Raw genomic sequence first — 15008 nt, 5'->3', positions numbered from 1 at the left:
AGGCTAAAAGGCCCTACTCACGGTTCAACACAACCAACAATCTGCTGAAACAATTTGTTGCAGTCGCGATTGAGCGTTCTCTACTCACGATTCATCCAACCCTCAATCTGATGACCAGTGTTGCCAACTCAGTGGAATTTCCACTAGATCTGGGTGGTTTAGCTCCCCCATTTAGCGGACAAATATTGGTTTTAGTGGCTGGTGGATTTTCCTAGTGGTTTAGATGAGTTCAATTAGTGGTAAGGTACGACATTCAACCACTAGGAAGATTTATTTTGTGTCATGTTGTTTCAACGAACATTCGGGAATTCTCCGTTGTTTGTCTATTTCTTGAATATTTTTGATTATAAACTTTATTACTATTGATATAAAGTATGATTTGATGATTCAAAAGGTTATATTATGTTTATTCTGTATTTGTGTACAAAAACAATAATTGTCAGTACCTACGTATTGGCAACGCTTTACGCTGCGGCCGCGGCGGGTAGCTTCTAGCTTGACGTATTTTAATTAATTTTGTGAAGTAATATGGTTTTACATTAAATATGCCCAAACCACAATACACACCAAAATTTCTATCACAGAAATTTATTCTTCACACAGGTACTGAAACTCTAGAAGAAGCAGATTTTTCTAGATGATCTTTAAATGTAACAAAAATAAAAATAATTTGTTGCCTGTAAAGTCGGTATACGGGCGAAAGTTTTACGTGACAACGACTTTTTATGTCTGTCTCTCTCGCTCTTAGGCGGGCTAACCATGCCCGCGTGCCTCTTTCGGTGACTCATCGTAACGTTACCGAGCGTTACACTTTTTCATAAGTGACTCCCAGCCGCAACGCGGCTGCGCGATTGAGCCGAGATTGCACGGTTCCCAACTTAGGGGTTTTCCCCCCAGATTTAGGGGGTAAATAAGTGAGATAGGAATTTTTTAGGGGTCTGAAATTTTTAGGGGTATTTTTAGGGATTTTTTTTTGACTGTTTAATATTTTTAAATTGATAATTACATAACTAGTTTTAATATTTATTTCTTGACCTAGCGACTCATAGCGACATCCAGTACGTAATTAAATAAAATTTTGCAAAGCATCATGATGGTCCGATTTACATCAAATCGAAATGGTGGATCTTGTACAACATATTTTAATCCATCCAATAAAATGTTAAATTTATTCAACATGTATGATTTCAAAAACGCTGAATCTTCAGATGAAGACGAAATATTTTATGTATTAAATAACTTGTAATAAAAAGACTTTTGAAACATATTACAGCATATTATTTCTAAATCATCATGAATTTATATTTGTATGTTTTTTTAGGGGGACAACTGAATAATTTAGGCGTTTTTAGGAGTTTTTGACACAAACTTTAGGGATAAATATTTTTGAGGGTTGGTAACACTGCGAGATTGGAGCAATCACAATCTCTGACTAATATATAGTTATCTGTGAATCACAATACTCACGTTCCAACACGCACACAATCTGCTGAGACAATTTGTCGGGTTGCTTCCGCGCCGATCCAATACACAACATGTTGGGTTACGCCCCCAACGTGCCCTCAACTATACTATTCACGACACAATCTGTCAGCTCACTGCAGATTGTGTCAGCAGATTGTTACTGAAATTGAATCGTGAGTAGGCTACTTAAGTAAAATGTATGATTTAGGTACCTGTCTTTCACATTGTCCGGTCCGATATCGGATATCGGAGCCAACACCGATATTCCCGTGAACTATCGGACGATAATGTTCAGTGTTACCAACTCAATTTTCGAAAAGGTAGTATACCAACAGCAAAAAAGCACTAGTTTGTGTATTTTCAGTCATTTCTAGGCGCTAAATGTAAAAAAAAAATCCTTTCATTTACTTTAAACCTTTTTATTAAGAAAACATTCATTTAAGTATTTAAAGGCATTAAAAATACTATTTTTACGGGAGCTATTTTAATACCGTCCTATAATATACGGCAATTGGCTGAACTGAAGTAAACAAAAATATATTGCGTTCTTAAATTCAACCGTATCTTCGAAATATTAGTGTCTTTTATCTTTATTTACTCATTCTGCCCCGCTCCTCCTCCTACTTGGACTACTGTTGTGCTGTAAGCTGTTTATTGTATTGTTGTCATTGAGTCACAGATTTAGTGCTTTGTTTTAGCGCCGATATCAAACCTGTATAATAAATAGCACATCTAAATAATATTAAGTAATTAATAATATCAAATCTTTTTTATATTTTACTTTTCCAGCTGTTTTTGTAGTCGGTTTCTTTTTTGTAGTTATTTTTACTGTATGTACAACTACGATCTATCAGTTGATTTTTTTTAAATCAAACCTTTTTTATTGAAAAGAAAATTTACAATACGGCAATTTTGTTTAGTTTTCTCTAAAATTTCAGAATTAGAATGCGGCGACCTTACATTTTGTCAAGAACGCGCGGCGACTTTTGAGCTTGTTTGGCTTGTTTACTATTTTGGTTGTCATGGCTCGTATGGCTATATTATTATTAGTCTGTGGTACTACGTAGATAATTTACTGTTCTGTGGTAGATAACAGCACCTACATTTGTAAATGTAATTTGAATTTATATTTGCCAGTTTCGTCGCTTTAATACTGAGTTGAATTTTATTTTATTTTATTTGTATAAGAACATAACAGTCGTACATGATTTAATATAAAAAAGTTCTAAAATTCATTACGACCACACAACATGTTATTTATTTATTACTATTTATTTTATTTAAAATAAAGTTTATTTTTTGTAACATAAATGCATCCACTGTTTTTTTTAATTCTCCATATATCTACATTTTCAGTTTCTGGCAACACTCATGATATCGGGACGATATTATCGGATAATGTGAAAGGGCAAATTGTGTCCGATATCGGATATCGGCTATCGGCTTCCGATATCCGATATCGGACCGGACAATGTGAAAACGCTCTAAGTGGATATCAGCCCCCCTAGCCAAGTGGCTTTCTGTTAGCGTAGCGTTCAATAGAATAGACTACGAATGTATGAGATTGACGTTAGTTGTAGATAAATTATCTATTATGGGCTGTAGTCCGTATGACGGAGGTGAGTCCCACGAAAATCGTTATTTGAAGACTTTTTTACAAATGGGTCTCACACTAGTATGGTTTGTGAGGAAAGAAAAATTTTAATGAAGGTATTATTTTTCATAATAGCATAATATCATTTATCTAAGTAGTTACAATATTATTAAATTTATCAAATTTTGATAGGGAACTATATTTTCTATCACCAAAATTTATATTTGTCATAAAGTTGTATCACCTAATAAATAGATCTATCACCACGAAATATTTTCGTTCTCAGATAAACAAAAATTGTTCCCAGGTATGAATTATCAAATTAATGTTAATATATAATGTGTAAAATAAGAGATCGATAACCAATAAAATTATATTGCATTACATGAATATAAACTTCGTTCTTATAATAACAGTTTTGTTACTAAAATAATAGCTCTGTGCTCAGAATGGTAGATCTGTCATCAAATAAATCGATTATCGATCCCTGACTACGACTCCTTTTTATTTGATATTTTGTCACCAATACAGTAGTAACATTTTATTTCGTTCATTAATAGTATTCGTTACCAATTTAATACCTACATCAATTTATAATTTTAATGAAAAAATGATCAAAGGGGCGGAGACAAATTGGCGCGCTAACCTTCGCACGTCCTACGCACATTATTTGCGCGTAACTAAATCTGTATTTTATAGTAGGACGCGTGAAATTGACTTTAAAGATTGATTGAGAGAGATGCAAGTTTACTTCATTCGCGATTTCACGTTCATTGTTGTAGGGTGGTTGTAGGTGCATTTTATTATCGTTGTGGATAATTTGTTGTTTTAGTTAATTTCTTAAATGTTTATTGCACGCCTCATAAGCGAAGCGTTGAGGTGGGTACTACTGTCACTTCGCGCAAAACATCTGATTTTTCAAACTTAAAATGTCTTTATTTATCATACATTGCACTTGTAAGATAATACATACACACACATATTAAGAAAAAACACTATTTTTAACATTCATGATATTTTTGATGTCATTTTTGTTATTTAAACTAGTTAAAAAACAGTTTAAAAAAGTTCTGTCTTGGACGTCCGTGTGTCTGTATGTGCGGAGGATTTTCTTGTTAACACGATAGCGACCGAAATACTTTACTAATCGAGTCTTTTTTTTTCTCTTACGCTTGAGTATGCTCAGGAATAGAACCCTTTCATTTTTCAGGGTCTGATTCGATGTGGTTTAATTGTTATTAAATAAACAAAAAAAAATATCGACTTTTTATTATTTATTTTTTTTATATTTATAGTGTACTCAAAATTCACCATTATAAACTCGATTCTTTATACTATAAGCCAAGGTTTAAAAAAATAAGTTGGTAGTCAGTCCCTTAAACCTGCGCAGTTCCACATCTAGGTGGGGCCACAAGAAAAATAGCTCAATTATTACGGTACCGCTTTCTTTACTTTTCCAACTGTTTTGAGACAGTACAAGAGCATTGGCACATGAGAACAAGTGTATCTACATACTTATATTATATACACCTTTATAAATAATCAATTTTATTGTAAAGGATGAGATTATGAGGCGTGCACTTTTGGATTTTCCAAACTTTTTTTTGATTATGGCATCAAGTAGTGGTGAAGGTAATGCAATTTTCTAGTAACATAATGATTTATTGGTGATCTCTTTAAATTAGTTTGCTTAAATACTTATTAGGACACACCTATTATAATACATACAAAAACATTTATTTGGTACTAGACCTTATATCTCAGGATTTTAGGTGATTTATTGTGGAACTGATTTTGCATTGTTTGGTGACTACATTTTGGTGACAGATCTACTATTTTGAGGACAAACCCTATTATTTAAGAAACACAAAACTAATTAAATTGGTGATAGCTTAAATGATACCCATTTTGATACAGGATTAACAGTCTAATATCATAATACAAGATAGTAATTAGTATCAATAATAATTGTATATTATTTCTCCATACCTTTTGTAAAAATATATAAGTGATATATTTTGTAAAATAAAACATTTTTTTTATTTCCAAAAATATTAATAAAAACACAGAAATTTTAAGAATTAGGCAATTAATAATAATAATCGAATCATCTAAGTACAGATTCATAAAAAAAAATTAAACAAAACATAATCGACTGTATTAATAAAACACGTTCACAATATTATTTGAAAGATTCAATTTCCATTTAACTTAATATTGTAATGAAATACAACTTCAGAGAACCAAAACACTTATTACATATATACAGTAATAGTGTGATTTTGCTGCCATAATAGTAATACTAAACAAAACTTAACAATTCGTACAAACTACATAATAAACCGCCTATGGCACTCTTTAACTCCCGTCCGATTAGGGCCCTTCTGGCCTCCTCCACTCAAGCGACAGCTCAAGCCGAGGTTCGTGGTCCCCGTGGCGGGGGGACGCCCTTGTGCATGTCGCTACCAGGGTGAACCTTCAGTTCACCCCCGCGTCCGCGTTAAAATGTAGTAGCCCTTCTGGCTAACATTGAGAAACACCATACAAAAAAAAAAAAAAAAAAAAACTCTTTTACTGAACAGAAATAGGGACATCACACAAGTACAAGTATTTGTAAATTTACTTCACAAACAATTAGAATTGAATAGTATTTGAAATATAATTTAGTTTAAATATTTGAATCGTAACGGCGAATCAATAGCACACATACAATAATTATTGTGACACAATTGTTTTGGTATTATTTAAAACTTAAATTTGATCTGCAACAGATATTTGATGTTAACTTGAGCCACGTCGTATACGATAAATCTGAAATAGTTCTTAAGGAAATAATAGGTATAAAGTCAAATTCCGTGTCACCTTATTGGGTATGGGCAAGATGTTTTTTTATCCCTTTCACACCAACTTGCCAAGTTAGGTGTGAAAGGGATAAAAAAAACATACAGGCGTCATTCAAGGTCATATTTTCTTGTGACAAGTTAATGTTCATAGTGCAATCTCCAGTGTATTAGATATAAGCTTCTTGGGTATGGGGCAGATGCAATAAACAAGTTTTACAGATAGAATATAATATTATTTATGGACAAGTCCTGCCAGACTGAGATGTTTTATCAATGTTGCCCATCCACTTAGGACTTGGTTCTAGGCTAATTTAAGCCATAGAAGATACGGTTTACCAGAGAGGTTTACCATACCCACAAATATGTACTTTATATATACCAAAAACAGAGTTGAATTGAGAACTTCCTTTGTTTTTGGCAAAATCATTCGAAACAAAAGCACACAACAGCAGGAATGATCTAATTATGTAAAAGGATACTCGTTGTACAGCAGTGTGCACTGCACCGGGTTCTCTATTGGTTTTCCCAAGGGCACAATAACACCATCCTCTAGCACCTTGTTCTGGGTCGGGTCAGGCTGCGTGCGACCAACGCCCCACACTGAGTTCTTGCCGCTCGGTAGTTTGGTTACGTACTCCGCTTTCATGCACTCTTTCCTGTTAAATTATATTCAGAGAAAATAGTCTTTAGTACTTTTTGTAATGGACAAGATATTAAAAATTTATTATACTGATCTATTAATTGCCTGATATACGGAGGCGACTATACTTTGATTATAAGCAGTTTAAGCATAATACAAAAAGCAACATGGCAAACAAAATAAATGCTTACAAACTACAAATTTAGTACAAACACATATAGAAATCAACACTTCATTACCAATTTTAATGAGACTGTTTTCTACTGACTATTTAGCCAGAAAATATAGCTAATTATTATCATTTCCACTCACATATCACCAAGAGCCACTTCGCTGAGCAGCATCAGACCCACGGGGCTGGCGGTGTGAGCGCAGCAGTAGTTCGCCGACTTGGACACCATGTCGGCGAAGTAGATACCTTTGCCGAACATGTAACCCGTCACGGGCGCTTCTGGAGGCGCTATGCGAAGACCTGCATACGAAAAATAATAAATAAGTTTTTTAATACACAATACCTTATGAATATGCCATTTAAGTAGGACAAAAGTAACAGCAGTTCATTTTCAAAAGAAATCAAATATTTTTTAAGCATTGTAGATTTATATTATACCTTGTGAGAGAATTCCAGCATAGTTGGTAGTTCTGGAGCCGTGCCACAGAAGCCGCCTGTTGTGAAGCTTTCGGAAAGGCTTGAAGCGCTTCTCTTCGCCTTCACGCACTACTTTGAAAACCTAAAAAATAAAAGAAAATGCTTTTGGTTACAAAATAAGTGATAAAATTCTTATAAAATAAATAACTTCAGAAAAAAAAGGTGTTTAAAGACTCACGACGGGTTCATATAACTTCAGGACATGCTATGATTATTATCTTATCGATCAGTTAACATGACAAATAATGAATAAAAATTCAGCAAACATCACCATCAAATCGTAAAACCGGACCTAAATGCGTGTTATATTTATCTTACACTTAAAAAATTTAAAAATCTTTATACCTCTTGAAGTTCGAGTTTATAATAAGAGTGCGTGGAACCGTGCGTGTTCTTAATGTATTCATTTATCATCTTGAATTCCTCACTATCCTTGGCGATAGGCTCTATATCTGTTTTCAGTTTCTTATAATGAGCTTCAATTGGACAAGTGCTATTTACATCTGTAAAAGAATTACATTTGCGAAGTTCTTTATTATTTTGGACAAATATTACAAGAAATAAAAATAAATATTTTTTTTAGATTCTCATTTTTTTTAGATATATGTTGAATACAATTAAAAAGAATTCTCAGAAAAGAGTTATATGCCCTTAATAAAAGACTTAATGCGGACAGATACTCATCACAAATAACCAATTTACCTGATTGCATAAGACTATAGGCAATTTCAATTTCGAGTAAGTTATCAAGCATCTGTATTTTATTGGTGATTGCGTCTACGCTGTCCAGCAGCGGAGGATTATTCGTACCAAAGTTATGTGGAATAAGAGTATAAAACCTGAAATAGTACCATAAAATAACATATATATTTATACTTGACTGAGTACAAGACGAGATATCAACACAAACACGACGACAAAATACAAGATACGTCGACCGTATTGTATGTATATGTATAGGTGTGTAAATGGTCTAAAGCGATTTTTATTAAATTTTTTTAAGTCCTTTAATAAAATTGTATTAATAAAAAAATAAAAAAGGATACATTAGTTTTCAGTTAACAGTGGAAATAATGCTAAAACTAGTATTATTTTTATAAAAAATATTAATCAAATAACAACAAATTGATATCTATAATTTATTACACTGCACTGGAATATGAATATCATTAACAAATAGCGCACCTGTTCGTAGCATCTACAATTATACTGTTATTTGCCCTGCCATTCTGAATATTTGTTAGAAGCTCAGATAAAACATTATATCCAGATTTAATTTGCTTCTTGGATAGTTTTCCTAAAGGCATCTTTTCTGTGTCAAGCTAAAATAAAAATAAAACCACACAAATTATTTTTGAATGTGATAAAAAACTTGTAGATCTATTGCAAATGAACATATTAATTTCTTGATTACTTGATTTAATTTTGCAACCCTTTGAGTAATATATTTTTTTCAAGCTTTCTTTTAAAATATTTACCTCAAACTCTAGCAAAGTCTTTTTCATGGTGTCAACATCGAATATCCTCTTAATGAGATTTTGCACTGGCATTGGGAGGCTACTGTTCTTGTCCACTTGTAGTTTCTTAATTTCTTCTTCACCGTAATCCATATCAATGGGGTAATATGCTTCTGGCATCTAAAATGAAAAAAAATGAACACCTGAGACTAAGAATTGTGGTATATTTTTGAAAACATCATCTGTTCACCTTTTATCATTTTATGGCTTACTATCTTTCCGCCCGCGACTTCGCCCGCGTTTTAAACGAAAACCCGCATAGTTCCCGTTCCCGTGAGATTTCCGGGATAAGACCTATCCTATGTGTTAATCCAAGTTACCCTCTATATATGTGCAAAATTTCATTGTAATCGGTTCAGTAGTATTTGCGTGAAGAGTAACAAACATACACATACTCATCCATCGTCACAAACTTTCGCTTTTATAATACAGTGAAACTTGGTTAAGTGGGACCTGGATAAGTGGGAAACCTCCATAACTGGAACTCATGCTGAGGTCCCAACACTTTGGCACTGAATTACCTCTGTTAGTGGGACGAGGTAAACCTCTATATCTGGGATTTGTTCTTTCGATTTATCATCATAGTTACCTCTATAACTGAGACAGCGAGTAAATTTTATATGCATAAACCTCTGTAACTGAGATAACATTGTTTGTTTAGTCATTCTTATTCTACCCACAAATTCCACACGTAATTCCAAGTACGTAAGTACAAATTTTGAGCTTCAATTACCTTCAGTTTTAGTTTCATATGTGATTATCTTTACTATCATAGTTACAGATGTTTATTTGAAAAATGTCAAAACGAAAGCTACAATCGTTATCATTACGCGAAAAACTGAAATTAATTAATGGAACCCTCTGTAAATGAGGCAGATATTTATTTATACCTGTATATCTGAGACACTGGGTAAGTGGAATACCTCTATAAGTGAAGTGTAAGTGAAACGACATTGCAGGTCCCTTGATGTCTCACTTAACCAGGTTTCACTTAGAAGGATAGTTATAGGATATTTCCCCATTTCAAAGAATTCAGTGCAATATAGCATAGAAATGTGTCCAGTATCTAGTCCAGCGATATAACAATATAAGAAGACATTTGATGATATATTTTTTTTTCTTTATGTAATCTTACCTTTACAAAATTTTCTCGGTCCTCCCAATCATTCTGTGTTTTCTCCATATACAGGTCTCTGAACTTATCAGTGGCATCATATAAAGTTTTACAATCCTCTACTTTGGTACCGCCTATAGGTGTACCAATACGACCCCAAGCTCGAAACAACCAATATCTAAAAGATAATAACATCTGTAAATTGGCTGGGATCACTATAATTGTGAAATATTATTTTATATAAACAATAAACATGTTGGCATGGTTTTCTTAAACACTTACTCAAATATGATTTATTTATTCTTTATTGAACAAACATGCTAGAACAGAGATAGTGTTTGGTTTACTACACTGTTATTAAAAAATTACTCAAAATAGTAATTTTTGAGTTCATCCAAAACAAACGAATGAAAAAAAAACTATTATTATTTTTATTTATAACATCAGCCTAGCTCTATAACTTACTTCTTCTTATCATCAGCCTCCAACACTTGCAGCTTATAGAAGGAATTCTTTCCCGCGACTACGTCAGTCTTGGCCAGCACCACGGTGAACTTATCTCCCGATTGGTCCGTGTATACGTGCGCTTTGTCCGCTAGACCCGAGTCCGGGTCTACGGCCGTACCACCTATATGGTCAATCTTTATATTAATATCGAAGAATACGCAATAATCCATATGATGAAAATGAATCGCCAAATGTTATGCTTAGCGTAAAACTCGAGAACGGTTCGACCATTTCTGATATTTTCTTAACGGTTTTGTTAAGGCACAAGGATAGTTTTTGGAGAGAAAACATGAAAAAGGTCAGAAGGGCATAACAGTTTGCTGGAGCAGTTAGTATTAATATAGAAGCGACATTCCTCACTCTGATAATTCGAACGCCCATATCGTGAATGTGAAATCACGCTCTCAATTAAGCAGATATTGACATAATTTTAAAAGAGTAAATATAGATATCCTGTCCGCTAGGCGGCTTCTATCTGTTAAGTGTTTTCCGAACCAGTTGTAAATGTTAAATTTTGTATTTTGAAGATAAAAAAGCTTGTCAATTATACCTTTAATTTTAATCTTTTGTATGGCTGATTTTGACTTTGCATACATGCTTCCAGATTTCTCTATGGACTTTCCGTCGATTACATCTTGCGGTACTCGTTTTGTTGGCTGTGTAAATTTAATAAATTTTTACATATAATATAAATTTTTTCCATACATAATCTAGAAATATTTTTTTTAATTGAGTATTTGTTATTCATACTTACATCAGATCCCCAAGGAGCAATATTATGTTGTTTGATAAGTTCTAACGTTTCTGTGACAGTGCCCGTTTTGGTGTCAATTTGATCCAAGAATGTTTCATCCACAACCTATAGAGAAGAGGCAAAAATGCGAGTCTCACGTGAGAAAGAATACTCAACATTAAATAAAACAGGACACTATTTACAAAACAAGTTCAAATGCTCAAAGAAAATGACTCACTTCAATCTCTTGATCCTGGATTTCTTCCATTTTCCTGGGCATATTTTCGACATCTCTCTGTGTGGATATAACAGCCGCAGTTGTCTCAGTCAATTTAGACACAACAAGACCTCCCATTTTTAATATACGATTTTTGACTTCCTCTTTTGGAGCCTTAAATTTTCCATATAAGAAAAATTGGAGATTCTTCAAAGGTGGAAGAGGGATAGTTTTTTTACTGCAATTAATTGTTTTTTAGTAATATTGAGAAAAGCATGTAACTAGTTAAAATTTTAAATAGATCATTATTATTAATCATTTCTATGATTTGTCAATTTTTGCCGAATATAATATTATTTGAATATAATATAATGTAATAATCACAGGTAATAATACATTGTGTACATTGAATTAATGTGGCCAATGTTAAACATATTTAATAGATAAAAAAGTTAATCATGCTATTCACAAACCTCTCTGGCTCCTCTTTCTTGACGACGACTATAGCTGGCGGTGGAGCAACCTCGAATACTCGCTCCCCCACTTTAGGTTTGTAGCTTTTAAACACTGAGCCGCCTTTATATGGTGCCGGTACAACCATTTTAGCCCTTTTAGGATTTGTAGTTGTATAGATACATTTAGTCCATTCACTTATATTACCTGTAAATTTGTTAAACCTTTTTAATGAGAGGATTTTTTCAATTTTATCAAAGTTTGACAGGGCTCTCGAAAATGAAAAAAAAAATCTGAAACACTATTTTATTGAGTGCAAGGTTTATAACAAAATAAATAAATTTTAGAAGGGTATATACCTGTGCATTTATAATGGAATGTATCAAGAATTAACTGCCCCTGCTTGCATTCTGGACATGGCTGGAGTGCTCCAAACGCCATTATGTCAGCCAGATGATCCAGACACTGAAATTTTTTACTGTATGTAATCTTGTTTACTAAGCCTTTAATTTTTATCTTTGAAAATAAGAAATCATGTAAAAGGGGCAATTTGGCAGAACAAAGTATGTCAGGGTAACTAGTTTATAATAAAAATTTAGATACCTACCTAATATTTTTAAATATAGAAAATATCTTACTTATTAAAAATTTTGTCCAAAATCAACAATTTTCAATAAATATGTTGAAATATATGATGAATGCAAGTACACAATAGATCACAAACCTCATCAGTGCCTTTTAGGATTTCTTGTGAGTTTTCTTCAAGTAGTTCATGCAAGTCAGTCTTGCTTAACTCACTGAGCAAGTTTCTGTATTTGTGAAACAATTTATTTTGTTTCTCTAATTTCTTTTCTAATTCTTTCTCTTGTTTTATTTCTGCTGCATCTTTTGGTTCTGCTTTTAATTTTTTCACTGGAACTTCGTCCAGATTAGAAGCTCTGAAAAAAAATATAAAAATTTTCATTGCAATGCATGCAAAAAAAAAAACAAATAGTTAAGTATGAAGAATTTGAAAACTCCATCTGAATCAAGGAAAATACAAAGCTTAAATAAATAACTTATAAATAACCAGACATAATATTCTCTGTCTGTCTTATCAATTAATCTTTAACTTGTCTTTTAGTTTATATAATTTTAAGATGTATACTTGTAACTCAACATCTTGTTGGTTTTATAAGGATTTACAACAAAATAAAGCAAAACAAAATAAAACCCACTTTATTTCATCTTTAACCATTTTTTGGTCTTCCTTACTAAGTTTAACGAATCCTGGAATGTCTTCTCCACCAGCTAGGAACAGCAATTCAGCCTTCCTTTCAGCAAAACACTTAACATGATGCCATGCTGGTGCCTCACCATACCTTGGATCATATTCTATTTTGGCAACTCTGACTTCATCCTAAGACATAAATATTTTTTTTGTGAACAACAATCCTTTCCTGATATTAATTTAAATTTAGTTATTATGGTAATACAGAATTTTATTTTACAAACATTTATTTAGCACTATTGTACATACTTTTATAAAATGGAAAAGAAAATAACAAACATTGTTTACCCCAAGAAAAAACATTGATTTTGTTGAAACCTTAATTATTATTGTGTAGATTTTAATAAAAAAGAGTTTCATCTGATAGCTATTTTCATTCATAACAGAAGTCAGTATAATTTTTATTTTAGTATAGCTATAAATAAATGTTAACTTTTCCTACCTTACAAATTTTTATATCACAGTGTTTGCAGGTAGATCTGCTGGACTTAGCATATTCAATTGTATAATTGGAAAGCCCGATTTGAACAGTTTTACTTTCATTGCCTCTCTTAGTTCCCTTGCCTTTCTTTCCCTTTTCTGTGGGTAAAACCACTCCACCAGAAGAGCCACCTAATTTTGTTGGATATTACATTACACAATATCTGTTTCAAAGCATTAAACATATAGGTAATAGAAAATTATACAAACCAATTTGTTCTTTAATTTTTTTCTGATCATTATGTGTTAGTTTATTGAAATTTGAAATTTCGGCAATACTTGTTGGACACTTCTTTTTGAAAAAACATTCTTCATGATGCCAATTTGGTTGCTTCCCATCATGGAATGCAGACTGAAAATGAAAAGATGTATGATTAAATGAATCAATGCTTCAGGATTACTATGCTTTATAGTTTATAAATGACTTTAACAAAGGAGGAGTTCTTAACTTGTCTTCAAGTTAATGTTTTTCACATACCACATTTCACATGATGATTTATTTATGAATTCTAATCAAAACAATGTATATGAAAGCTTATATACACAATATATTGCTCTTTTAAAAAATTATCCAAGTTTCATCACTGGCCGCGAAAGCCCGACGCCACTAGCCCATACAAAATTACCCTTTTTAATAAATCTTGATCACCAACGTAAAGTGTGTGTAATTTGTATAAAAAATATAAAAATGCCCTGTTAAATTAAATTATTAAGACTTAAATTAATGTTAAGATGACCTTAATAAGTCAAAATTTAATATAAAAGTTAATAATCTTTTTGTAATCTTGTTTTTTTCATAGGGGTACACTTGTACCCCAGGATACCCTTTATGAAATTTTAATTTGGGTACGGTTCCAGAGTAGACTTGTAATTTTTTTTTAGACTTACCTATGTGTAGGTACTTATATCTTATTTATTAAACCATATTCAGAAATAATAAATATTGAGACATTTAAAATCTCCAAAGCTAATTTGTCAGACAGCATTTAGGTATACATATTTAAAATTTTTAGTGTTGTATAGGTTTTTCCTGTATGAGTACATATCAATTTCATATTGATTTACCTATACCCTACATAGGTACCTATAAAACCATATTCTTACCTGAACCATAATAGCTATTCGTAGAGCCCCCTGATCTATCTTCTGTTTACAAGCTTTACATGATGCTCTGCCAGATTTCGCATATTCAACTTGATACGGCAAATCACTCATTTTGGTAGGTAATAAAATTTGTTCATTCAACGATACACCGGCTTTTCAAAAACTAGATTAACTTCAACTTCAAACTTTCAATTTCAAAGTGTCAAAATTCATAAAATAACAGTTTGTCAACGATTAGACGACGTTGCCATACTATAATATAGCCAACATCTGTTGTTTTGTGCTGTTTTGTGGCCAATATAGCGAAAATCTTAATATACGCACATATTAATCTACCACACGGAGGGTAATGCAAAATGTGTGCAAAATGTTAAATGTTGTACGTAAACGTTGTATCTTTGTCAAGAAGCTTATAATATATCT

General features: G+C 32.5%; 1 protein-coding gene across 1 annotated transcript; it reads right to left on the bottom strand.

Moving 5' to 3' along the window:
- Window positions 1–5590: 5590 nt before the first annotated feature.
- LOC123692887 (poly [ADP-ribose] polymerase-like) lies at window positions 5591–14791 on the bottom strand. The gene is made up of 20 exons (XM_045637732.1): window positions 14586–14791; window positions 13692–13833; window positions 13444–13613; window positions 12949–13130; window positions 12456–12669; window positions 12091–12196; window positions 11752–11938; window positions 11300–11516; window positions 11083–11187; window positions 10879–10984; window positions 10287–10449; window positions 9843–9999; window positions 8669–8827; window positions 8376–8512; window positions 7893–8029; window positions 7536–7693; window positions 7152–7272; window positions 6854–7013; window positions 6381–6557; window positions 5591–5869 (listed from the first exon to the last, which is right to left on the bottom strand). Exons 1-20 carry the CDS (start codon window positions 14694–14696, stop codon window positions 5803–5805), a joined length of 2976 nt encoding a protein of 991 aa, XP_045493688.1. The 5' UTR covers window positions 14697–14791; the 3' UTR covers window positions 5591–5802.
- Window positions 14792–15008: the final 217 nt, after the last annotated feature.

This window comes from Colias croceus, chromosome 6 (genome assembly GCF_905220415.1).
Source record: "Colias croceus chromosome 6, ilColCroc2.1".
Lineage (NCBI taxonomy): Eukaryota > Metazoa > Arthropoda > Insecta > Lepidoptera > Pieridae > Colias > Colias croceus.
Note: the sequence above shows the minus strand (reverse complement) of the source record. Positions and strands in the feature narration are given on the sequence as shown.

Coding starts and splice junctions, on each gene's coding strand:
- LOC123692887 (XM_045637732.1), bottom strand. CDS start 14,696: ATGAGTGATTTGCCGTATCAAGTTGAATATGCGAAATCTGGCAGAGCA. Junction 11,939..12,090: donor ATTCCATTATAAATGCACAG/GTATATACCCTT, acceptor ACAAATTTACAG/GTAATATAAGTGAATGGACT. Junction 10,000..10,286: donor GAGGCTGATGATAAGAAGAA/GTAAGTTATAGA, acceptor ATTATCTTTTAG/ATATTGGTTGTTTCGAGCTT.